A 26,738-nucleotide genomic window follows, 5' to 3' on the forward strand; every position below is an offset into this window, starting at 1 on the left:
GCTGTACCTTAATTAAGGCCACGGACGCTTTCTTCTCGCTCCTATCCCTCTCTTGTCCCATTGTCGCCATAAGACCTATCTATGTCGGTGCGACGTAAAGCGAATTATACAAGTGAAACATACACTGGCGAAATTTTGTACACGCTACTGGACAGAAGTATTTCATGCAACACGCAATGGTACTATATGTTGAATTTAGCTACTTCATAGTCGTTAAGTCTCTATACGTTTATAGTATCTATAAATAAAATGTATAATTTGCCTATGAATATCAATGGTTCTTTCTGTCTGAATGAAACACCGGTCCATGTCATGCAAAGACCATAGAGACCACTGCTTCAATATGTGTCCATAAGACATTATGTATATTTGCGTGCAGAAAATCCGGTCCATGCCCGTACATTACAACAGTACATTTTTCTTTCGTAAGATTTTCATATTTGACTAATTTGTAATATCTGAAGCTATCGCTTTTCAGTTTCACTCAGCTGATTAATAACTGTTAAGTTTTTCAGTCTGTCAAAGCTAATTTTGAGTAGTAAATCTATAAACTACCTGAAAAACGAAAGGAGAACTGGAAAAGTTCAAAAAGATATCAGCACAAACTTTTCTGCGTGATTTCGGACGAAAGTGTAGTGTTACGAGAATGTTGCAAAATTTGGACTGAGAAGACTTGGGAGTAAAGAGACGAGCTGTTCGACTAAGCAGTATGTTCCGAACTGTCAGCGGAGAGATGGCGTGGAAAGATATTAGTAGACGAACCAGCATGAATGGAGTTTTTAAAAGCTAGGAAAGATGATATGAAGATAAAGTTGCTATTAAACAGGACACATTGGAGGTAATTATTCGTCTGAAGAGGAATTACGGATTGCAAAAATGTATGAAAGGAGCTTTTCGATAAATTTCCACTTTTTGTTATCATTTAAGAAAAGACTGGCTAAAGATCCAATGGGTAATCTGCCATTGGGTGACAGCCCTAAATGTGGTGAGCATATCCCATATTTAATTAGGAAGAAAAAGTGCTAGAAGAAAACGAACTGTTGCCACTCATCTCCGCTATATTGCATCACTGCTACAAGCGTACAGACACAAACCCTTCAATGAGTACAATCCCTAGTACAATATATGAGACAAATTATCTAAAAACACACTGAAATTGAAGGGGATAAACGTTCCATGTGAGCCACTTCACAAACACCATTGAGCAGGCTCAAAAAGATTTCCAAGTGAACTCTCGTCTCAGAATGTTTTATTTATCGAGAGTTTGAGGTTACCAGTTTAAAACAATGGTTATTAATTTACTGACATTAAAGGTAACTTTGTAGTTGCTTTCTGTTCTAATATATCGATGGCTTACTTCTAAAACCTCGTATCTCCTAATGCTGTTCCTATCCATTCTTTTCCTTATGACTGGTCACGCCTCCCAGCCACATATTTGTACGCAGCCGATCAGAACAAATATCGTTAAGTTCATTTTCCTATGCTACTCTGTGAAGGAAAATGAATCTTGAATGCATTATACTGTAGGAGTGCGTAAATACGTGATGAAAACAACATCCCTGCTATACGGTATGGTAAGGTACATTTTCCTTTACACACCAGCATAGGAAAATGAACACAATGAAGACTGTTCTGATGGACTGCATATCCACATGTGGCTGGGAGGCGTGCTCAGCCTTAAGGTATATAATGGGTAGGAAGAGCGTTGGGACATACGAGGTTTTAGAAGTTAGCCGTCGATATTTTGTACTTCAACACAATTATTTACCCATAAATCTCAAAGTTCATATGGTTTTGAATACTGTCGCTCAGTATTAGATAATGCTACTTACAAATGTCATTTTTTTCAGAAAAATATCAAGAAATGGAGTCTGGAATTGATCTTAGTTTCCACCTAAAATATACAGTACGATGGGAACTAGACCATATCCTCAGAATGAAAGTAATTATGGACGACGAGTTCTATTCTCCTTCCTATTTTTTTTTGTCGAATTTCTATTTCTGAATAGCAGTCTAGCCAGAAATCTCAAAATTCATGTTCCTTGGACATTCATTCTGTCCCACAGTATAAGATAATACAACATTACCTTTTTAATAGCAATAACATATAACTAGATAATATATCCGTATTAATAAAATACATCTTGTGTATCCTCTCCATTATCACACCAAATGGATAAATAGAATTCTAATTTGATCCCTACTTTCTTCACCAATAGTATGAAAGGAAGGTGATATCGTCGCTGAAAAACAAAATCGCCTATCAGACAATGCTCTTCCTATCCATTATTTTTCTTGAGACAGGTCAGTCCTCCCGGCCCCATATGGATATACAGTCCATCCGAACAATTTTCGTTGTGTTCATTTTTCTATGCTTACGTGTAAAGAAAAATGATGCTTACCGTACCGTACTGTAGGGATGTATGTTTGCATGACGTATGTACGCACTCCTACAGTTCAACGTATTTAAGGGAAATAATGTATAGGAGGAGTATCGTCAGGTAGGCGGTATTGTTTATTAAGCGATGATATAATTTTAATCTAATAACAATTAATGTTACTGATATTACGTTACGGTTTGCGGGTTTCGGAGACACTTTGTGATCTTTTAGCTTTAATACTCCGGTTCCAAAAAAATAAAGGTATATCACCTGTAAAGAATCCTATGTATGAGTAAGCGCGGTGTGGATCTTACCGCATTAAAAAAAGGTTACAGTTCTCCTTTCTTTGCCTTCTTTACCACATCCTAATGAGACTGTGGGTGAGACCTGCGATCTGTGCCGTACGTGCAAATTTGGTCCAAATTTACCTTCTTTTCTTTGCCACTTTCTTTACTTACTGATGTTCTTTCGTATTTTTTTCGTTCTTTCCTTGTTTCCGTTTTTTTATTTTCTACTTAAGGACGGCACACAGACCCTGTCTCCCAGCCAGTTTAAACTCTCGACCCGGCCGGGAGTCGAACCCAGGGGCTACTCTAAATAAATACCAGTGGGTTAACCATTTAGCCATGGAGCAGGAAACATCTGTGTGGGGGAATATATGGAACCTGTGTGGTTAGTAGTGTAGTGTGTGCAGAGGTGCGTATTAAGAAACAATCGGTCTCCGAGCAAGAGGAATTTGCTATAATGACTGGCCCAGTCGGAAGTGGAACCCTAGGCCCTCTGTATTGAAGGTCACTACTCTGATTACTCAGCCAGGGAGCCAGACAAATAAATGAGAATAACAATCTTCATCAAAACAAACAATATTTCAATTTAACGTGACTGTTGATGTCATGGTCAAATCGACAGGACCGCCAGTTTAATGTGGAGTCCGAAACACAAGGACATGAAGTTTAATTTCAAAAATCCCACTTCATGGATTGAGGTCCGAACTACGGCCACTTTGGTGAGAAACTAGCAACGAAGTCACACAGGTATCAAGCACAATAATAATAATAATAATAATAATAATAATAATAATAATAATAATAATAATAATAATAATAATAATAATAATTTGATCCATCCATTACACAAAAAGGCAGCATGAAGAACATCAACAACTACAGAGGGATATCTTTGCTACCCGTGACTTACAAAATTCCATCACTTGCCATCCTGGAGTGTTTGGAAGCACAAGTCGAACATCAAATAGGTGAATACCAAGGAGGGTTCAGAAAAGGTCGCTCAACAGCTGAACAGATCCAAAATCTCAAAACGATCATCAGATATTGTACACTAAGGTCCAAGCGGTATGTGTCTGTCTTTGTGGACTTTAAGAAAGCGTACGACTCCATTGACCGGGAAGTCCTGCTAAACATCTTAAATGAATTTGGAGTTGATTTGAAACTGCTGGCATTAATTAGAGCCACCCTGACCGATACAAAATCCAAGGTGAAGTTCCACGGATGTCTCTCGCATTCCTTTGACATCAAAACAGGAGTCCGACAAGGTGATGGGCTATCCCCGATACTCTTCAACTGTGTTCTTGAAAAGATCATCAGAACCTGGCGGGTGAGATTACAGGAAACCAACTACAGTCCATTGAGAATAGGAACCAAATCTAAGGGGATCGCAACAGACTGCTCAGCATTTGCCGATGATATTGCTGTTCTCTCAAACGACATAGAAACCGCTAGAGTTCAAGTTGAAATTTTAAAGGAAATTGCCGAACAAACTGGTTTGCAGATATCGTTTGAGAAAACAGAAGTAATGACTAACATCAAAGAGGCTCCACCAAAACTCCATACAAAATACGGGGACATCACCCGAGTAGACAAATTCAAATACCTGGGTGCGATCATCATGAAAAATGGACTGGACAAAGAAGCACTTCAGGAGCGAGTACGCAAACTGGAAATAGCCTACCAAACATCCCGCACAATCTACAACAAAAATGCCTTTCCCAAAACACCAAGATACGTCACTATGAAACAGTTCTGAAGCCAGTAGTTCTATATGCAGCCGAAACCCTGTCTCTAAATGCCAACAAAGGACTCCTTGAAGAACTGGAGAAAAGAGAACGCAAAATTGTGAGAGGAATCTTGGGATCAAAGTACAGAAATGGAATCCATCAAAAGAGATCCAACAAGGAAGTCTACAGCAAAATAGAGAAAATTACCGACACAATCAGAATAAGACGGGAACGATTTTACGGTCATCTGAAAAGAATGGACGGAAGAAAGTTAACTAAAGAAATCTTTCCCTTTTTTGATTCAAACCCCAAAACCACTATTCCCTGGTTTAGAAATACTGAAGAAGACCTGGAAATGCTCCATATCTCAGCTGAAGACGCCCTTAACAGAGATCTCTTCCGCAAGAAAATATTGTCGAACGGGCTAAACCGAGACGAGCAACCGAAGAGAAGACACGGTGCTCCTTGGACAGAGGAGCGTAAGCAGGCCCACTCACAAAGAATGAGGGAAATTTGGGCTCTAAAGAAGGCCAAGTTCAGTGTCAAATGCAACAAGACTTAACGTGGTCCTTGATGGCCCCAGCGAATTATATATAATAATAATAATAATAATAATAATAATAATAATAATAATAATAATAATAATAATAATAATAATAATAATAATAATAATAATAATCCCATTCTTGTACCGATTTTCGCACATTTGTGGAGCTGCAGGTGTGAATTATGTCGCACATGTGGATCTGGCCCTGTGTTACGGCCGGATACCCTTACTGATGTGAACCATATTTGGAGGGATGTAATTCCCATTGCGTGTTTCAGTGGTGTTTTGTAGAATAATACGAAGAGGGAATGGAACGCGGGACCCTCTGAATCGGAGGCCTAAACGATGTCCATTCAGCCAAGGAGTCGGATAATAATAATAATAATAATAATAATAATAATAATAATAATAATAATAATAATAATAATAATAATAATATCATCCAGAACATTGTCTGGCGGTTAGAGTCGCGTAGCTATTAAATTGTATTCGGCAGATTGTGGTTTCGAATCCCACCGTTGGCAGCCCTGAAAACTTTCTTCCGTGCTTTTCCATTTTCACACCAGACAAATTATGGGGCTGTACGTTAATTAAGGCCACAGCCGCTACCTTCCCAATCCTAGCCCTTTCCGGTCGTAGGGACACCGGAAACCTTGAGTGTGTTAGTGCGACGTTTTCTTTATACACTAACATAGGAAAATGAACACAGCGGAAAATTGTTCTGGTGGACTGCATACAATAATGTTTGTTTGTCTGTTTGTTTGTTTGCCCAACCCTTCTCCCGTTTCTCCACGGGGTCGTGTATGAGGTGAGATGAACCTGTCGTGGCGGGTTTTTATGGACGGCTGCCCTTTCTGGCGTTAACCTAATCAGAGGAAATAATGTGATGAAATGAATGACGTGATATATGCTTCTAGGACGGGTGAGGGTGGAACCCACTGCCGGCACATAGCTTAATCCTGTCGAATAGCAGCAATGGGTCTGCTCAAGGCTTAACGTTTCCATCCGATGGGCGAATCACCATCAAAAGAGTCATATGCCCTCATTACATATGAGCACTGTGGAGAAGTTTGGAATTTAATCCAAGCTTTTGGCATGTAATCTAGTGATTAGGAATGGTATACCACCACCTCCCCTACCCTGCCAGCCAACATTCTGATGGCGAAAATGTTTCGACCGACGGGACTCGAACCGGCTAACCACGGTGCCAGACCGTTCAGATTTCAACTCCTCGACGATCATAGCCACCAGGTGGGCTAATAATAATAATAATAATAATAATAATAATAATAATAATAATAATAATAATAATAATAATAACCAATATAGTAATAATAATCATCATTATAATCTATTTGAGATTCTGAAGATGATGGAGAAAAAATATTATCTGCAGTGATAACAATCGAGGGCTAAAAAAAAGGAGCAACAATCATTAAGGGAGTGTGGCAAGGCTGTAGTTTGTCCCCTCTCTTTTCAATGTTTATATAAAAGAGGCGGTAAAGAAAATCAAAGAGGTATCTGGAAAGCGAATCACAATCCAAGGGGAGAAATTCAAAACTCTGAGATTTTCCTATAATATTGTTAATTTACCTCAGCCTACAGAAGATCTGTAGAAATTGCTGAACGATATTGGCATAGTCTTGTAGAAGGCGTACAAGGTAAAAATGAACGAATCTGAAACATAAGTAACAGAGTGAAGTCGAACAAAATCAAGTTACGCAGGAAATATTAGATTAGGAAATTAAGTCTTGTAGGCAGGAAAATAATAATGGCATGTGGCCTCCAGAGAGGGCCAGTACAGATCTTTTGATGTGATGTCCGCAGGCGACCTGCGCGTCGTGATGGGGATGAAATGATGACGAAGACGGCACATACACCCAGTCCCCGTGTCAGGTGAATCAACCAATTATGGTTAAAATTGCCGAACCTGCCAGGAATCGAACCGGGGACCCCTGTGACCAAAGACCAGAAAGCTAACCATTTAGCCATGAAGCCAGACTATAGGCAAGAGGTTAATAGTGTTACTTGGGTTATATAATAACTGCATAAAATGCGGACTAGCAAAAACAAAGAAAGGCTTTCCCAAGAAAATCAATTTGCTCACTTCGAACATTGTTACAGGAATTACAAGGAAGTGTTTGAAGACTTTCGTTTGGAGCCTCGAATTGTACGGAAGTTAAAAATGGTCAATAACTAGTTCAGAGGGAACAGAAGATTTTGAAATGTGGTGTTACGGAAGAATGCTGAAGGTTAGTTGAGAGTGCTCTTGCATTAAATTAGTGAAAATGCTTAATTTTGTGTGTGTGGTCCATTTAGCGCTATTTATAAATTGGTGTTTAGTGCTTGTAGGTAGAAAGTGGGAGTAGGTAGTGATATTTATTTGAATTTTATATCAAGTAGTTCAGTTGGTGTTCAGTAGATTACGTTTTCTGGGTTAAGTAGGCTGGCTAGGTGTACTTTGTTTCGAATTTAGGTTTAGGAAATAATTTAGGTAATAATATTAACTTTTTAAAAATATCTGTAGGTTCGTTGGTATAATACTTACAAAGGCAAAATATCATAAGGAGTTGTAACTTCCGCAGCCTTTACATTCGTGCAGACAACAGACCCGGTATTTCGAATAGATGTCAAGTTCGAACTATCACGAAGCTAATAATTAATTCAATTAAATAACGCGATACCCCTTTAAACTTCGATTTAGAAAAGAAGATAAAAATGAGTACACGGTATTTCAGTGGAGAATTTCACAACTGTCTTTGTATTGTTGACAAGTTCAAAGAGTATATGGTAGTTGAGTAAACAAATACAAGAATCAGATGATCACTGTAATCCGATAATTTGTGGTTCTAAGTCCCCGGCATACTTTGTATTTTCAACCTTCGCTTATTCATTAGTAAAAGTTAAAAATCAAATACAATATTGCAATTCAAGTCCTCGGTGTAGTCTTGACAAAAGTTTTTTTTTTGTTGTTGAGAAATTTCTGTAAGCAACCTCTTACTTTTCAGCATTTAGGGACACTTTTATTCTCTGTCCCGCGTAGTAGGGAAAATAATTCTAGTCCACCAGCTGTAATAATCATATAAACACATTTCAGTTTAAGATAGATAGTATCTTTATCACGATTGACCTGTCTAAGACATTTGGTAGTGTGGGGCCATGGGAGACTACTGACAAAAATGAGTGCAATTGGACTAGACAAAGGAGTGACTGAATGGGTTGCTAAATTTCTAGAAAATAGATTTCAGAGAATTAGAGTAATAATTAAGATGGGAATTTATCAAAGCATTATTATTGGAATTTCATTTTTTCTTATGTATATAAATGATTTGAGTAAAGAAGTATAATCAGAGATAAGGCTTTTTGCGTTTGATGTTTTTCTGTATAGAGTAATAAATAAGTCACAAGATTGTGAGCAATTGCAAAGTGACCTCGATAACGTTGTGAGATGGACAATAGACAATGGTATGACGATAAACGGGGTTAAAAGTCGGGTTGTGAGTTTCAAAAATAGGAAACGTGCTCTCAGTTTTAATTACTGCGTTGATGGGGCGAAGGTTCCTTGTGGGAATCATTGTAAGTACCTAGGTTTTAATGTAAGGAAAGATCTTCATTGGGGTAAATAATCACATAAATGGGATTGTAAATAAAGGGTACAGATCTCTGCACAAGGTTATGAGGGTGTTTAGGGGTTGTAGTAAGGATGTACATGAGAGGGTATAAAAGTCTCTGGTTAGACCCCCAAAAGAGTATGGTTCCAGTTTATGGGACACCCACAATGATTACTTGATTCAAGAACTGGTAAAAATCCAAAGAAAAGCAGCTCTATTTGTTCTGGGTGATTTTGGACAAAAGAATAGCGTTACAAACATTTTGCAAAGTTTGGGCTGGGAAGAACTAGGAGAAGGGGGACGAGCTGCTAGACTAAGCGTTATGTTTCGAGCTGTCCGTAAAGAGATGGCTTGGAATGACATTAGTAGACGGATAATTTTGAGCGGTGTCTTTAAAAGTAAGAAATATCACTATATGAAGATCAAGTTGGAATTCCAGGGGACAAACTCCGGAAAATATTCGTTTATACGAAGGGGAGTTAGGGTTTGGAATAACTTACCAAGGGAGATGTTCAATAAATTTCCACTTTCATTGAAATCATTTAAAGAAAGGGTAGGAAAACGACACATAGGGAATCTGCGAGCTGGGTGACTGCCGTAAATCCAAGTCAGTAGTGATTGATTGATTGATTGATTGATTGATTGATTGATTGATTGATTGATTGATTGATTGATTGATTGATTGATGGGCCCAAAAAGGGAAGCAGATATTCGGAAAGAATGTCCACATAAGGTGCACCTGTCAGCGCTCCCAGCAGCCGAAAAATGGGGCATAATTGCGACCATGAGAACGCTGGCCAGACCAGAACTGTTCCACCTCCCTCATGGACACAACCTTGTTGACCCTCAAGATCCATTGCATCATGGGGCATACGGCACACTCTCACGATCCCATCAGCTCGATACAACTGGGACCGGGATTCATCGGATCATACCACACACAGTCACTGGTCCATGGTCCATTGCCTCTGTTCGCGGACCCATGAACTTCGTTGAGCTCTGTGTGGAGATTGCAGCAAAGGGACACGAGTTGGTCGTCCCGTGGTGAAGTCTATGCGGTGCAGTTGCCTCCTTACAGTCCTGGTAGAATTGGGTTCCTGACTCCCAACATTCAAGTGGGCGGTTATCCGACTCAAAACAGCCCGTCGAATGCCCAGTATGGTTCTGCGGAGGCGACGTGATGTCCATTCGTTAAACACCTGTGGTCGTTCTGCGCGGCGGTTTTTGCTAGTGGTAACATTCTCTCTGTTATATTGAGGATCCATCCTCGACACTGTTGACCTCGGAAGCCCGAATTCGCGTGTAATCTCCGCAATGCTATGACCCATGTGCCGTGCGCCGGTTTTCATCCCACGTTCAAAGTCGGTTAACTCGCGACGTGCTGCCATCATCACGACACTGGTGTCTGTTATAGACAGTTCAGCTACGCTGCAGCTAGCCGCAACGCTCAGATGTCATACACGGAACATTTTCTAATGGAACACACCGAGCTCGATAGCTGTAATCGCTTAAGTGCCTCCAGTATCCAGTATTCGGGAGATAGTGGGTTCGAAACCCACTGACGGCAGCCCTGAAGATGGTTTTCCGTGGTTTCCCATTTTCACAGCAGGCAAAATGCTGGGGCTGTACCTTAATTAAGGCCACGGCCGCTTCCTTCCCACTCCTAGCTCTTTCCTGTCCCATCGGCGCCGTAAGACCTATCTGTGTCGGTGCGACGTAAAGCAATCTACAAAAAAAGTCTAATGGAACACCCCTTCCCGTAACTTTTGGCCACTCATTGTATATATTTAGCTTCATATAGAGTGATCAGTTTTTGCCATCTATAAACACACGAATGGATACCGAAGCCGCAGTTTTCTGTTAGTATAATCATAATCATGATGTCCGACTTGTTGGCTGAATGGTCAGCGTACTGGCATTCGGTTCAGAGGGTCCCGGGTTCGATTCCCGGCCGGGTCGGGGAATTTAACCTTCATTGGTTAATTCCAATGGCCCGGGGGCTGTGTGTTCGTACTGTCCCCAACATCCCTGCAACTCACACACTACAGATAACACTATCCTCCACCACAATAACACGCAGTTACCTATACATGGCAGATGCCGCCCACTCCCATCGTAGGGTCTTTCTTACAAGGGCTGCACTCGGGTATAAATAGCCACACGAAATTATTATTATAATCATGATCATAATCATAATTCTCAAGACAGGCATGCAGGCAAGTCTCGATCACTATTGACTGATTCTCAAACGTACGGGGCAATGAAGAAACAACTTCTGTGTTACACTTCGACTTTTAAGTTGAAAAGTGATGATTTTCCCTAATATAATGCCAATTTCATCGCTACAGCTTTCTTTCACTTCATTTTAGTTAAACAAGGCATATTGATTTTATTTGCTAACAATATGCAAGTATTTAGTCCGGCTCTATACTAAATGGTTAGCGTGTTTGCCTTTGGTCACAGGAGTCCCGGGTTCGATTCCCGGTAGGGTCGGGAATTTTAACCATCATTGATGCATTTACCTGGCACGGGGGCTGGATGTGTGTCTTGTCTTCATCATCATTTCATCGTCATCACGACGCGCAGGTCGCCTAAGGGAGTCAAAAGAAAAAGACCTGCACCTGGAGAGCCGATCCAGTCCTGGGATTTCCCGGAAATAAAAGCCATACGCCATTTCATTTTGCAAGTATTTAAACTTTAAAGGAACATTTTGAATTCCTCAAAATCGTGTAGATAAATATATGGGAAGAAATGTACTAAGTACCGGCTATGTAGGCCCCTACCCTCATGTACGGTCCTACTTCCCTGTTAGTCCATACATATAAAGCACGGTAAAACATGTACAATGTGTATTCATAATTTAAATTACCTCTTTGCTAATCCCAGGTTAGGGCATTTTGTAATAAGAATTAAATTTGTGAAAATTAGTTCAAAAGCACATTTTCTTTATTTTTCTACATATTCGTATACATATTCATTTTCATATTAGTATTCGAACGGTTAGGCTATGTTTTGATGCTACTATAAAAAATGTTCGAGACCGGGTGTTCAGCCAGTTGCGCACGAAATCTTACACCTCCTTGTTAGTTGTGAAGCGATGTTCGCAAATATCTTCTTTAAGCCGTTTGAACACATGAAAATAACAGGGTGAGGGATCTGGACTATAGGGTGGATGTGGAAAGGCAGTTCAATTCATCTCGGCCAATTTTTGTTGTGTTGCTGCTGCGAAATGGGGTCGTGCATTGTCGTGGAGAATCAGCACATCTCTGATTAGGGCACTGAGTCTTTTTGCCCGGAAGGCACTTCGAACTTGACTGAGGAGGAAATCAACCAATAACTCACCTCTCGAGTCCCAGAATACTGTGCATAAGACTTTACCTGCAGAAAATCTTGTCCTGGCTTTCACCGTTGACCGCTCACCGCTCCTCCTCCACTCCATACTAGCCCTCTTCGATTGGGGGGGGGGGGAGTAATGGTGCACCCAAGTCTCATCACATGCAGTGATTTTGTCCAAAAAAGCGTTTCCATCTTCTTCATAACACGTGAGAAGTGTTTGAGAAATTTTGACTCGAACAGCTTTCTGCTCTTCATTCAGTAACCGCGGAACCGGCATTCTCAACTCCTGCCGTATGATTGATTGGAAACTCCCGTAGATTAGGAAAAGTTCTTGGAAAATGCCAAGCACTGCGAGTTGGGGATCCCCTTCAAAATTTCACCAACAGCAAGGATATGAGAGTGCGCCATGTTTTCAACACGTTCTCGTCCTTTGCTGAACTCGCTGCACCAGCTTTTCACTCGGGTCCATGACGGTGTTCCTTCCCCACACTGTGTGACCAAACGACGGTGAATTTCAGAAGCACTGACCTTCTCATTCACAATAAATTTTATTACAGTACCTTGCGCAACGGCGGGGTGTACTTCCCTCTCACTCATCCCGATAGCAACTCACCATGTGCACAAGGCGAACTCCCAAGACTACCTTCCCCTCACAAAACCCACACCACACATGTCTTAAAAGTATTAAACAACCTCTCAGACAATCTACAAGCACGCAATAAAATAAGGCCCGCTTATATTTGAACAACCCGTAATGTCTTGATCGTATTTTGTTTATAAATATTCTGCTTTAGAGGTAACACAATAATTGGAGTCGAATATTTCAGGATACGCCATGTAATTGTTAATTTCTGTTCGCACGTTGTTCTTATGGACACACCTTTTTAAAAACAACAGTAAATTGAGCTGACTGACGTATTTGACTCGTTAGGAGATGGTGGATTTTTATTGCAGTTGTAATTATAGACTACACCGATTGACAGTCTCGAAGTTTGGCTAAGGTGGAAACCTTCTCGATTAAAACTGCGTTGTGTTGCTGTATTTCCAGCACTCACTTAGGAATCTCGAACGTGGCGAGTTGGCCGTTCAGTTAGGGACGAGCAGCTGTGAGCTTGCATCCGGGAGATAGTGGCTTTGAACCCCACTGTCGGCAAACCTGAAGATGGTTTTCCGTGGTTTCCCATTTTCACACCAGAAAAATTTTGGGACTGTACCTTAATTAAGGCCACGGCCGCTTTCTTCCCACTGCTAGGTGTTTCCTATTCCATCGTCGCCATAAGACCTGTCTGTGTCGGTGCGACGTAAAACAAAACAAAAAGGAATCTCGAAATCCAAAACTGGTATGTTTTACGTGTTGTAGTTTTTAACTCATGGTAATCGGTGTCATGGTGGCCAAGCCCATTAAAGGTCCTTGGCATGCCAAAACGACTTCTACCCCGGCTGATGTCGAGCAAATATTGGAGTGTAATGTGGTAAATGTGACATATTCAACCACATTGCTTCACTTCCTTGCCCCATCCATCAGACATTTTTTAACTTGAACCATATTCTGCCCTTCAGACCAGGATTGCTATCGAGAAATAGAACGTTAGACCTCAAACAAGCACTCTTCCCCTACCCCACAGCGCTACCTCTACGACAGGAATACGAAACATAAGTTAACAGAACAAATTTTTGAAATGCACACTATTAGGCGAGCATAGTGTAACTATGGTTATCGCATTAATTTTCATCATTACCACCATCTGACTGACGCATTTCCTTGATGTAAGTTAGGTTATGTTTGTTTGAATTGAAAACAATTTTTCATATGTGTTATAGATTAGATTATATATTAAGGTTAAGTTATGTAAATATAGATTATATATATTAAAGATAGGTTATGTTTACAATTTGTAAATTATTTTTCATGTGTTCCAAGTTGTTCATGAAACTGCTAGTTGTGTTTGTGCTGATTCAAGAGAACTCTGGACATTAATATACCAAGGACGTCTGTGTAGTAATTCTAGGTCTTTCTGGATATCTTGTGGTAAGTAAACTCATGTCCTCATCCTGAGGCGGTGCAGATCTTTTCAGGTACACCCCCAATGAAGGTGAGTTGCATACACCGTTTCAAGCACATACTAGCCCATCTGTCATTCTTAAATTTCTGGCAGTACCGGAGGACGGCAGGTAATAACACTAACTGTTAGGCTACGGAGGCGAACATCTTGTGGTAATACACGGTAATGGTCAAATTACTAGGTATGCAGGTTCTAGAATATGGGCTTACCGTGGATTTATTCATATTTATTGTAGGACTTCCCCGGAATCCTGTGCTCATACAATCTTGCGAAAACCATAATTATCTGGAAACTTAGCCAGAGTGGTGATCCGGTTGTCAGTTAAGTCGTGAGGTTGCTATCTTGCTGTTGTGAGCAGCGAAACCAGTTCAGTATCGATACATTTCGATGTTTCAGTTGTGGATTGTTGTGTAAATGTATATGTGTTTAGTAAAGATATATGAGTAGTCAGTGATAGCAGTAGTTTTATTTTATTACATGGCTGAAATACATTACACTTTCTGGGCCGAAGTTGGTCTGATAGGAGTTCAGCCAGTCTTTTGCAGCTATCTTGAATTCATTATCACTCCGAAACATCTGACCCCCACGATATTTCGTTAGAGTTGGTGTTATATTCACTATGAACCGTCCTCTCAACGAAAGAACAGTTTATGCTACTCCACACTTTTCGATCATCTGAGCATATTATATTACAGTTTGACAGCTCAATATTTTGTCAACATAAAATTACACGAATTTCTGCTGCCGACGTTATTTCTTTTTGTACAGGAATAAAATGGCACGTCGGACTTCCTGGTTGGACCGCATTTGTAGTTTATCCTCAGTGTTTTACTGATCATCGGCGCTAAGGCATTAGTGCATAATATCGTCAACACCCTTGAAGGTACCAATCGAAGCCAAGTAGATATTCCATGACTATTCTGAACACTCTAGGCACTACCGTACAGTGCTCCAGCCATAAGGGCCAATTTATTCAGTTGGTTTAACCTGACACGTGTTCCATGCTCAATTAGATAGACAGCTAATGCTCGGTCAGTCGGTCTAACGACTACCTCTCCATACGGGCAAGGAATGCGATACTCTCTCAGGCATCTCAAATAACAGTCTATACAGCAAATTATGCGATAGAGTGATGTCCCACTTCGAAGTCTCAGAGAAGAATTTTCGGTTGTTTTCTTAATATAATTATCTGGTCAGATGCTCTGAAAAGAAGAATGCTCCAATAATTATTTTCTCATTGAAAAATGCGCTCATTAAGGTACAGCTGCCATTGATTTATTACAGCATTCGTGATGACGGAGAAAAAATATACAGTAAATGTGTCATATACGAAAGAATATTCCGGTGCTTATCAAAAATGTAAAGAGAGCCTACATCTAACTCTCTTGTACATATACCGGGAATAGTAATCAATTACGTTAACGCAAGCGATAGGAAGTAAACACGCAGGAGGCGGCCAGTCACGTTAGGAAACTTAGCTTAATCTAGAATTCCAAATCTAGTGACTATGAGAACATATCTGTCGTATAACGGAAGTTTACCAGAGTGGATTTTCATACTTAGTCGCTATGAGTTAAGTATTAAACACAGAACAACTATATTTTCCTTATACGTAAGAACCTTTATCGATATAAGTACCGCTGCAAAGAAGGAATTTTAAAAACAATGTTCTGTGATAAATGATTGTTTAAAACAATACATTGAGGTCACTTCCACTCTTAGTATCATCAAACATTATTTAGTTGTGGGAGTTAGAATTATCCGACAAACATATCTAGTGTTTATTCTGAAATTGATGTTATATCTTTTGGGCTTATATAATCTGAATGAGAGCGAATTACAGGATGACGTTACGTTTGACGAAGAATTCGATCCGCTCCTTCAGAAGAGAAACTCGAGCGATCATGGGTATTCTAAATTTCTTATTATAATGAATGGCGTTTAAGTTTTTCAGTTCTTCGAACCTAAGACACAAATAAAAGAAAAACGCTAGTACATACCTAAAAATAGTTTATTAATTATACAGGAGAATAAAATGTTTAGTTCTATGAGAACAACATCGATTACTTTAAATAATTTATTTGCATATACAGGATGTCTGAAAATAAGATACGGAAATCGTAAGAGAACATAATGTTTTGAAACAAAAATCGATCTCTATGGTATTTTATTTTCTCCTAGCGAAAGATCACCAGAAAATCGACAAAGAAAAGTAAATTCAGTCGTGAGCAACATCTGTGTCAGCTTGTGCAGCGTATGGCCGGCGGAGCTCCCTTGTCTGATAACATTGGGCAGTGCGCTACCGTAGCACATTGACATGTCGCTCGCTCACATGCAACCTTGCTGGTAATGGCGCCATATCACAGAGCAGCATTTGATCATCATGCCCGTATAATGTAGCGTCCTTATTCCGACTGGCATGAGGTAAGGTATCCTGAACTGACTGACGTACAAAATTTAAATCTTAGTGCCAAAACTCCTCCTGGTTTCGGGTGAGCAGAATGCATTTGTTTTTATTGAAGTATATCGGCGAACACAGTACATTTCGTTCATGTCTAAGTTCTCCACACCGAAAAGTAATTACTGAAATAACATGCCCACGTAACATAAGTTGTGTACCAATAGTAAACATTGCAAGCACGTCCTGTGGTATTGACAAGAATTAAACAGAGTCTCATAGGTTATAGGCTAATAAAATTATCTCCAAGGTAGTTCCGAGTTTTGATATGAGTTAATCTGAAACGTACACCGCTGTTAATACCAAATATCACCTTTAGGTTTTATTGATTTACTGACATAACAGGCCGGGTCTTTACAACTCGACTTTAGAGTCCTTAGGATCGAGCTCGATAGCTGCCGTCGTTTAAGTGCGGCCAGTATCCAGTAATCGAGAGATAGTGGGTTCGAGCCCCACTGTCGGCAGCCCTGAAGATGGTTTTCCGTGGTTTCCGGTTTTCACACAAGGCAAATGCTGGGGCTGTACCATAATTAAAGCCACGGTCGATTTCTTCTCATTCCTAGGCCTTTCCTATTCCATCATCGCCCAGGCGGCCTGCACTACTTCAGTCATTATTATTTCTGTTCCACTTTATGGTTAAATAATGGCCAGCTGCGAGTTGCTTAAGGCGATGAAAGAGGAAGGTACCAGGATGAACAAGGATGTAAAATCAAAGGTCTGAACGGAAGCGAATGACTGGTCATCTACGGGAGTCTGTGATATTTCACGTCAGGACCCGAGGGTTAACAACTATCAGTAAAAATTACCATTCAGTGTAGCCCCGTAGAGTAACGGAGTTATGCAAAACATAAATTATATTAAGATATCGAATACTATCAGTATAGAAATAATACGTAACACTTCCTTAAAATGCACGACACATTTCTTAAGCGTGGATATTAATGTGGCAACATACGGAGAATAAAATAGACCTATTTCTCCAATATCATGATTCCTGACCCACTTGCGAAAGACTTTGTTATGTGACTTATTACCTTGGAATGATATCAATTTTTATTTGTCAGAAAACCTAGTTCTCAGCATCCATTCCAGCGAACAGAACTTACTTTCTCAGCCATGCCCATTTGTTAAAGCCAGAGCTGAACTAAAATGAACTAGAAATCCTGGAAGACAGGATGCTTCTGTCTACGATGAAGGACAGAGAGAGAGAGAGAGAGAGAGAGAGAGAGAGAGAGAGAGAGAGAGAGAGAGAGAGAATGAATTGGCTGTCTTACCTTGGCCACTGACGGCGTCCCAGTCTTTCTTGCCCCGCATACCAACAAATCCACTGGGCACCTTCTTGGTATTGGAGGGGTACCTCTTCTCCCTGAAGTCTCCTTCACCTCTGGTCAGATAATAAAGTAGGGAATCGAGATTATCTTCACCGTCCTTCTTTCCACGTACTCCCTGGAATCCCATGGGGGCCTTTTTTCCACGGACTCCAAAAAAGCCACTGGATGGTGCTTTCTTTCCTCGAACTCCAAAGAATGCATTTGAAGGTCCCTTCTTCCCTCGTACTCCGAAGAATCCGGAAGACACTTTTTTCCCCCTCATACCGAAGAATCCTTTTGGAGCTCGCTTGTTAAGGCTGTCTAATTCCTCTTGCCAAATGTCTGCATCCTCTTCAGCGTCATCACCCATATCAATGTATTCAGGCAGTTTATTATCTCGAAAATCGTCTATAACTAACATGTTCCTATCAACACCAATATAATCATTATCGCCATCAGAATCGCCGTCTTTCTTTCCTCGCACTCCCTGAAATCCCATAGAGCGAGCTCTCTTGTCAACATAATCAAGATCAAAGGGAAGGTCTTGATCTTTCTTTCCCCTTACACCTTGGAAACCCATGCGATAGCCTCTCTTGTCCACGTAGTCACTTTCCAGATCAATATCCTGATCCTTCTTACCTCTCATTCCATGGAAACCCATGCTTGGTCCACGTTTCTCGAACGTATCGGAATCGTGCAATATGTCTTGATCGTCTTTCTTCCCCCGCATACCATGGAAACCCACGCTGGGTCCTCGTTTTACAAATAAATCGTTGTCTTGAAGGTATTCTGGTTCATCTTTCTTCCCACGCATTCCATGGAATCCCATGGAAGGCGCCCGTTTATCAAGCTCACCATAATTCATACTGTCATCCTTCTTTCCTCGCATTCCGACGAACCCTGTGGGAACTCGTTTCACCTCTTCGATAGTAGCGGTACATACGACTCCCAAAAGTGCGAGAATCAGGAATGTGCTCGTTGCTGACAGATTCATTCTGAAACAAAAGGAAATTGAAGTATAATTAAAGATAAGTAGAGAACGTATTAATTGTAAAACATTTTCACCAACTGTATTAATAATAATAATAATAATAATAATAATAATAATAATAATAATAATAATAATAATAATAACAATATAATGAACATTCACAGCATGTTTCCTGTCACCGGATCAGGAATGAAATTAATAATTAATGAAGTCCCCATGTAGTGGCGAGGACAGGAATTGTGCCGGCTGCCGAAGTCTCCTGCATTCATCTGGGGTGATGATTAATGACTGCCAAATGAAACGAAATAATGATATTCCTATTGGAGAGTGTTGCTGGAATGAAAGACGATAAGGAAAACCGGAGTACCCGGAGAAGAACCTGTCCAGCCTCCGGTTGGTCCAGCACAAATCTCACACAAAATTACCGGGATTTGAACCGGAACCCAGCAGTGAGAGGCACGCGCGGTGCCACCTGAGCCACGGAGGCACGAATAATAATAATAATAATAATAATAATAATAATAATAATAATAATAATAATAATAATAATAATAATAATTTAGAGCACTCATTTGTAAAAGTCCTAGTAGTTGTACGTTATGGATAAAATGATAATGATTTCAAAGGTGATTGTGTCTTTAAAGGTATATAATTCTAGGACTGAATATTTTGAAGGTTGACATAGTTGATTACAGTAAAAATAATTACATTGCAAATTGATACGAAGTGTGATTGTGGAAACATTTAAACAGTTGCTTTACCTTCCCATCGTTGTTGTTTATTGTGACAGTAAAATGCGTAAGAATAACTTTTTTAGAACTTTTTAATTACGTGGAAATCCATTTTCCTTTCTTCCTTAACATGCCAATGGTCGCTAGGTTGAAAGTAATGCGAGTGATCGCGCGTTGAGCAAAATGCTCAAGTTACGAGATGACGTGTTTACGTTATAAGTACGAACCGATTTCAAGCGTAAATGTAATAACACATTAAATTAATATAAGAAGAATACATCTCAAATGGATATAAAGAACACTAAAAATTACAAATAAAATTAAAAATAAGAATAAATCTCAAATGGTTATAACTGTATCTGGCAAAAATAATTCCCAGCTTTCTAAACTAGTTTGTGCGTCGTATGCCTTTTACATAAGGAGGATGAGTCACTATATCTGCAGCACAAATACGCGAGCGTGGATTTCTTCTAGATGGGAGTCTGTCCCAGTTTGTCACCTTATCCTTCCCCATATAAACATTGTCACTAAACATGAAATTCTCATTTACCTCCAACATATCTTGTTCGCCAGCTAAAGATTGCTTTCCAGGTACGGTCCCATCAGCACGTTCTTCTGTCTCGGACTGTTCAGTATGCGTATTATTTTCCCGGCGTCCACTTTCACAGTCCGAGACACTGTTTCCACCCCCGAGTTGATCACTAGCAATTTCATCAAACGAAGCTAAAATGAGCGACTTGAAGCCATCGTCACGCACACATGAATACAATAAGTTGCAAAGAACTGTTTCACCTGTAAAACAACATACAACAATAGCGAAACTATCGCCAACGTGACTGGTCGCGCTTGAAGCAAAATGCTCACTGTTGACGGTCGCTGATAATTCCTCCCTCCCTGTCCCTTCTCAAGGTGACAGATGTGCGTTTCAGTGCATCCATTCTTCTCCCAAAACTGCTGTGCGAAGGTACACCAGAGCTCAAGTTCTAAACTACATGCTGTATTAAAAGAGCACATTATTTTCAATGACCGTGAGCATTTTGCTCATATAACGTCCACTGGCGGGTTAATCTGTTTACCGTCCAGGGTTGATCTTTCCCTCGGACTCAGAGAGAGATCCCATCTCTCCCGCCTCAAGGGCAGAGTCCTGGAGCGTGAGACTTTGGGTCAGTATACAACTGGGGAGGACTACCAGTACCTCACCCAGGCAACCTCACCTACTATGCTAAACAAGGATCTCGTGAGGAAGGTGGGTGGGGGGGCGATGGGAAGATTGGAAAGGTTAGACGAGAAAGAGGGAAGAAAGCGGACGTGGCTTTTAGTTAGGTACCATCCCGGAATTTGCCTGAAGGAGAAGTGGGAAACCACGGAAATCCACTTCAATGATGGCTGAGGTGGGAATGGAATCTCCTCTGCTCATTTGACCATCCGAGGCTAAGTGGACCCCGTTCCAGTCCTCGTACCACTTTTCAAGTTTGGTGGAAGAGCCTGGAATCGAGCCCGCGCCTCCAGGGGTGGTAGCTTATCACACTAACCACCAGGCACAGAGCCGGACATTAGATGAACATACGGAATAAAATTAAAAACAAAATGAGTGAGTAATGAAATCTGAGAGCGTTTCTGAGATGAATATTCTGACTGTTTCCCTGCTTAAGAGTAAGGCAATCGATAATAATAATAATAATAATAATAATAATAATAACAATAATAATAATTATTATAATAATAATTTTACCGGTTACCTCCATCGGGCGCGTCCCATTGGAATTGGGGAAGCTCGCTGGCTCTGCCGCCAGCAGAGTCAGAGGGTAGTAGGGAAATAAAATACCACTGTGAAAAAAAAACTGGTCCCTTGCCAGGGTTACGGCGAAGACTGGTAAATGACCAGAAGCCAGAAAACATCTTGAGGCAACCTCTAGGGCTAACAACCCTAGTTGTAAAAGGATGGGTACCCATCCCAAGCAAAGTCAAGTCAAAAAGCATGATGGCACAACATTTCAAGAAACATACCCCAGGGGGTAAATCTTCGGATAAATCACTCGTCCTGAACGCCACGGCACACGAGTCTCGTTCGGATTCTTGGGGAGACACGACATCATGCAAGAGACGAGTAGGAGCGTCTCGGTGTACCCCGAAGAGTCAAAAACTCAGGCCAAAATCTAAAACCTTTCTAGCAACTTTCAACTTAAATTCACTTACACAAACTGGCAAGCTGAAAACCCTCACCAAAGCTCTTCACGAAAATCAGATATCCATAATGGCCCTGCAGGAAACAAGGTACCCAGATGAAGGGATTTTTGAATCCGAAGGCTACCGATTTTTCAAGAGCAAAGCGCAAAGAGGAATCCTCAATGGAGCTGTGATGCTTGGAACCGCGTTTGCTGTTAGAACCAAGATCCTCGGTTGCAAATTTCGAACCAGTGACTGACAGATAGTCTATACTCACAATTAAATGCGCGAACAAAACCTACACCCTAGTTAACGCACATGCTCCTAAAAACGATAAGAAGAAGTCAGATCCAGACGAAGTTGATAATTTTTGGGACCTACTGGATGAACAATTAAACAAAATCCCCAAACATCGACAAGCTTCTTTTGGGTGACTTCAATGCCCAACTAGGTCGTGAAAAGAAGTACAAGAAAGTTATAGAAAATTACCCTGCTCACAAAAGAACCAATCCCAACGGCAAAAGACTGGTGTCCATTTGCGAAAATCACAACCTGAAGGTCATGTCGACCCACTTTCGCCATCTACCCAGAAAGCAAATGACTTGGCGTTCTCCCGTCCAAGCTCTGGGAGAGTTCCAAATTGATCATGTTGCAATATCCAGGAGAAACAGCCCTGAGATTGTGAATGTCAAGGTAAAGAAAGGCATCAATGTGGCCTCAGATCATTATATGTCTCTTATCAAATTCAAACCAATTCCCGCAAATACAAGGAAGACAACCAAACAGATCACACGCTTCGACAATGATAAACTTCGGCAAAGGGTCGAGCAGTTCCAGGAGAAGGCTAGACCAAATGACTGTGACTTTAACAAAGCCAAAAGTCTCCTTGTTGAGGCCGCCAAAGACGTTGCAGAAATCAAGAGAAGCAAAAAGCATGCCTGGTGGAATAGTACCTGCGAATCAGTCCTCCAAGAAAGACTCAATGCTTGGAAACAGTACTACTCTACGAAATCAGAAAATGATTGGGAAACCTACAAAACCCAACGTGCCCAGGCAGCTAGGGTGTTCAGAACTGAGAAACGTAAATACGAAAAGTCTCTCATTGAAAAGATAGAACAAAACTTTAGGAAGAATGAAAGCAGAGAGTACTACAGAGCCTTCAAACGCAAACTCACTGGCTATAAACCACCATCTCTATGCTTTGAGCGAAAGGACGGCACACTGGCGACGTCAAATGAAGAAATTTGCAGCATTCTGGCAGATTACTTCAAGAATTTTCGTAATTGCTCTAAACCGCAAAGCGCCATTGAGACCAAGGAACCCTTACTCAGGTACCCAGATTCCAGACCACCTGACAGAGATGAAATCAAGCGCCACATTGCCCGTCTCAAGAATAAGAAAGCTCCGGGGGAAGACTCAGTAGTAGCAAAACTATGGAAATATGCCCCAGAGGAATCACTTGATATCTTGCAAAAGCAAGTAGAAGAAATTTGGAACCAGGAGACCCTACCCGAAGATTGAAAAATAGCTTTGATCCATCCATTACACAAAAAAGGCAGCATGAAGAACATCAACAACTACAGAGGAATATCTTTGCTACCCATGACTTACAGAATTCTATCACTTGCCGTCCTGGAGCGTTTGGAAGCACAAGTCGAACATCAAAGAGGTGAATACCAAGGAGGGTTCAGAAAAGGTCGCTCAACAGCTGAACAGATCCAAAATCTCAAAACGATCTTCAGATATTGTACACTAAGGTCCAAGCTGTATGTGTCTGTCTTTGTGGACTTTAAAAAGCGTACGACTCCATTGACCGGGAAGTCCTGCTAAACATCTTAAATGAATTTGGAATTGATTTGAAACTGCTGGCATTAATTAGAGCCACCCTGACCGATACAAAAACCAAGGTGAAGTTCCACGGATGTCTCTCGCATTCCTTTGACATCAAAACAGGAGTCCGACAAGGTGATGGGCTTAGCATTTGCCGATGATATTGCTGTTCTCTCAAACGACATAGAAATTTGAAGTTTGAAATTTTAAAGGAAATTGCCGAACAAACTGGTTTGCAGATATCGTTTGAGAAAACAGAAGTAATGGCTAACATCAAAGAGGCCCCTCCAAAACTCCATACAAAATACGGGTACATCACCCGAGTAGACAAATTCAAATACCTGGGTGAGATCATCATGAAAAATGGACTGGACAAAGAAGCACTTCAGGAGCGAGTACGCAAACTGGAAATAGCCTACCAAACATCCCGCACAATCTACAACAAAAAATGCATTTCGCAAAACACCAAGATACGTCACTATTAAACAGTTCTGAAGCCAGTAGTTCTATATGTAGCCGAAACCCTGTCTCTAAATGCCAACAAAGGACTCCTTGAAGAACTGGAGAAAAGAGAACGCAAAATTGTGAGAGGAATCTTGGGATCAAAGTACAGAAATGGAATCCATCAAAAGAGATCCAACAAGGAAGTCTACAGCAAAATAGAGAAAATTACCGACACAGTCACAAAAAGACGGGCACGATTTTACGGTCATCTGAAAAGAATGGACGGAAGAAAGTTAACTAAAGAAATCTTTCACTTTTTTGATTCAAACCCCAAAAGCACAATTTCCTGGTTTAGAAATACCAAAGAAGACCTGCAAATGCTCCATATCTCAGCTGAAGACGCCCTTAACAGAGATCTCTTCCGCAAGAAAATATTGACGAACGGGCTAAACCGAGACGAGCAACCGAGGAGAAGACACGGTGCCCCTTGGACAGAGGAGCGTAAGCAGGGCCACTCCCAGAGAATGAGGGAAATTTGGGCCCTAGAGAAGGCCAAGTTCAGTGTCAAATGCAACAAGACTTAACGTGGTCCTTGATGGCCCCAGCGAATTATATAATAATAATAATAATAATAATAATAATAATAATAATAATAATAATAATAATAATAATAATAATAATAATAATAATAATAATGTCCGGCTCCTTGGCTAAATGGTCAGCATTTGTTCGCGCGTCCCAGTCACACACTGATATGAAGTTCATCATAATTTTTTTTGTTGTATTCACTTTCCTATGCTATTGTATAAAAGACAATAATGAACTTTAAATATATTATGCTGCAGGAGTACGTAAATGCGTCATTCAAACACACTTTTCTACTGTTCGGTACGGTAATGTTCATTTTCGTTTGCACGCACGCACGGGAAAATGAACACAACGGATATTGTTCTGATGGACTGCGTATCCGTATGTGATTGGAAGGTGTAGCCAGTCTTAACCCTTAACACTACGGACGTTAACATTTTGTGCGTAGTTACTGACTTGAGGTCCCACGGACCACTACTGGAAATATGGGCTAGAAAATGCCAAAATATTAATCTTAATGTTTTAACTGTGTATCCTAATAAATCACACATTACTGAATTAAAATACATAAAACATAAGCAGTTAATAGCAATATCAAAGCACCAAAAGTAATACTACGTGGAAGGCTGCAGTTACTATGGTACCAAACAAGTGAATTCGGAAATGTCTGAGAATTCGCAGTCTGTAACACACATTTACATAACTGCGTCCTGGACGTAGTATTCACACAACGGAGCATATTAGAAGTTGCTTAGAATAATTATCACACGCAACAGAAAAACTGTGCAACACTTCCTTTCACCTTATAAATGAAACTCCTCTCCCAAGACATACACACATACATACATACATACATACATACATACATACATACATACATACATACATACATACATACATACATACATTATCATTATAGACTGTTCAGTGTTCAGTCTGGAACCCTCTGTGAATTTACTAAACTTCGCCACAATCTTCTATTTGCAACTAGTGCTGTAGCCTCATTTAGTTCTATACCTCTTATCATTAAATCATTAGAAACTGAGTCTAACCACCGTCGTCTTGATCTACCTCTACTTCCCTTACCTTCCATAACAGAGTCCATTATTCTCCTAGGTAACCTATCCTCCTCCATTCGCTTCACATGACCCCATCACCGAAGCCAGTTTATGCGTACAGCTTCATCCATCGAGTTCATTTCTAAATTAGCCTTTATGTCATCATTCCGGGTATCCTCCTGCCATTGTTCCCACCTGTTGCACCAGCAATCATTCTCGCTACTTTCATGTCTGTTTCTTCTAACTTACGAATACGATATCCTGAGTCCACCCAGCTTTCGCTCCCGTAAAGCAAAGCTGGTCTGAAAACAGACCGATGTAATGATAGTTTCGTCTGGGAGCTGACTTCCTTCTTACATCGCAACTGCGTGCTCACTGCATTAACTCTAATACACCTTGATTCAATCTCACTATATTACCATCTTGGGAGAACACACAACCTATATACTTGAAATTATCGACCTATTCTAGCTTTGTGTCACCAATCTCACATTCACTTCTGTTGAATTTCTTAACTACTGCCATCAATTTAGTCTTCGAAAGTCTAATTTTCATACCATACTCATTGCACCTCTTTTCAAGTTCCAAGATATTAGACTGCAGACTTTCGGCACAATCTGCCATTAAGACCAAGTCGTCAGCATAGGCCAGACTGCTTACTACATTTCCACCTAACTGAATCCCTCACTGCCATTTTATACCTTTCAGCAGATGATCCATGTAAATTACGAACAGCAAAGGTGAAATAATACAGCCTTGTCTCACCCCTGTAAGTACCCTGAACCAAGACCTCATTCTGCCATTAATTCTCTCTGAAGCCCAATTGTAAACATAAATGCCTTTGATTGATTTTAATAATCTTCCCTTAATTCCATAGTCCCCCAGTATAGCGAACATCTTTTCCCTAGGTACCCTGTCATATGCTTTCTCCAGATCTACGAAATATAAACACAACTGCCTATTTCTCTCGTAGCATTTTTCAATTACTGGCGCATACTGAAAATCTGATCCTGACAGCCTCTCTGTGGTCTGAGACCACACTGGTTTTCATCCAAATTTCTCTCAACGATTGATCGCACCCTCCCTTCCAAGATGCCAGTTAATACTTTGCCTCCTCCCCCAAGATTTTTTTGTAAAAATGAAAGTCTCTGTGTTTAGAAAACTGGGGTTCATCAGTCTCATTTTTGATGGTACATGATTATCATTCATA

The 26,738-nt window shown here is 40.5% G+C and overlaps 1 protein-coding gene across 2 annotated transcripts in view; it reads right to left on the minus strand.

Moving 5' to 3' along the window:
• Positions 1 to 26,738, minus strand: part of Tk (Tachykinin) — a 1,255,732-nt gene that overhangs the window by 204,399 nt on the left and 1,024,595 nt on the right. For both annotated transcript variants that reach the window (XM_067142375.2, XM_067142377.2), the window contains one exon: positions 17,685 to 18,715. In XM_067142375.2, the coding sequence (XP_066998476.2) occupies positions 17,685 to 18,714 (1,030 nt within the window). In that variant the 5' untranslated portion in view covers position 18,715. The remainder of the gene's footprint in view (positions 1 to 17,684; positions 18,716 to 26,738) is intronic.

Source organism: Anabrus simplex, chromosome 2 (genome assembly GCF_040414725.1).
Source record: "Anabrus simplex isolate iqAnaSimp1 chromosome 2, ASM4041472v1, whole genome shotgun sequence".
In the NCBI taxonomy this organism is placed as follows: domain Eukaryota; kingdom Metazoa; phylum Arthropoda; class Insecta; order Orthoptera; family Tettigoniidae; genus Anabrus; species Anabrus simplex.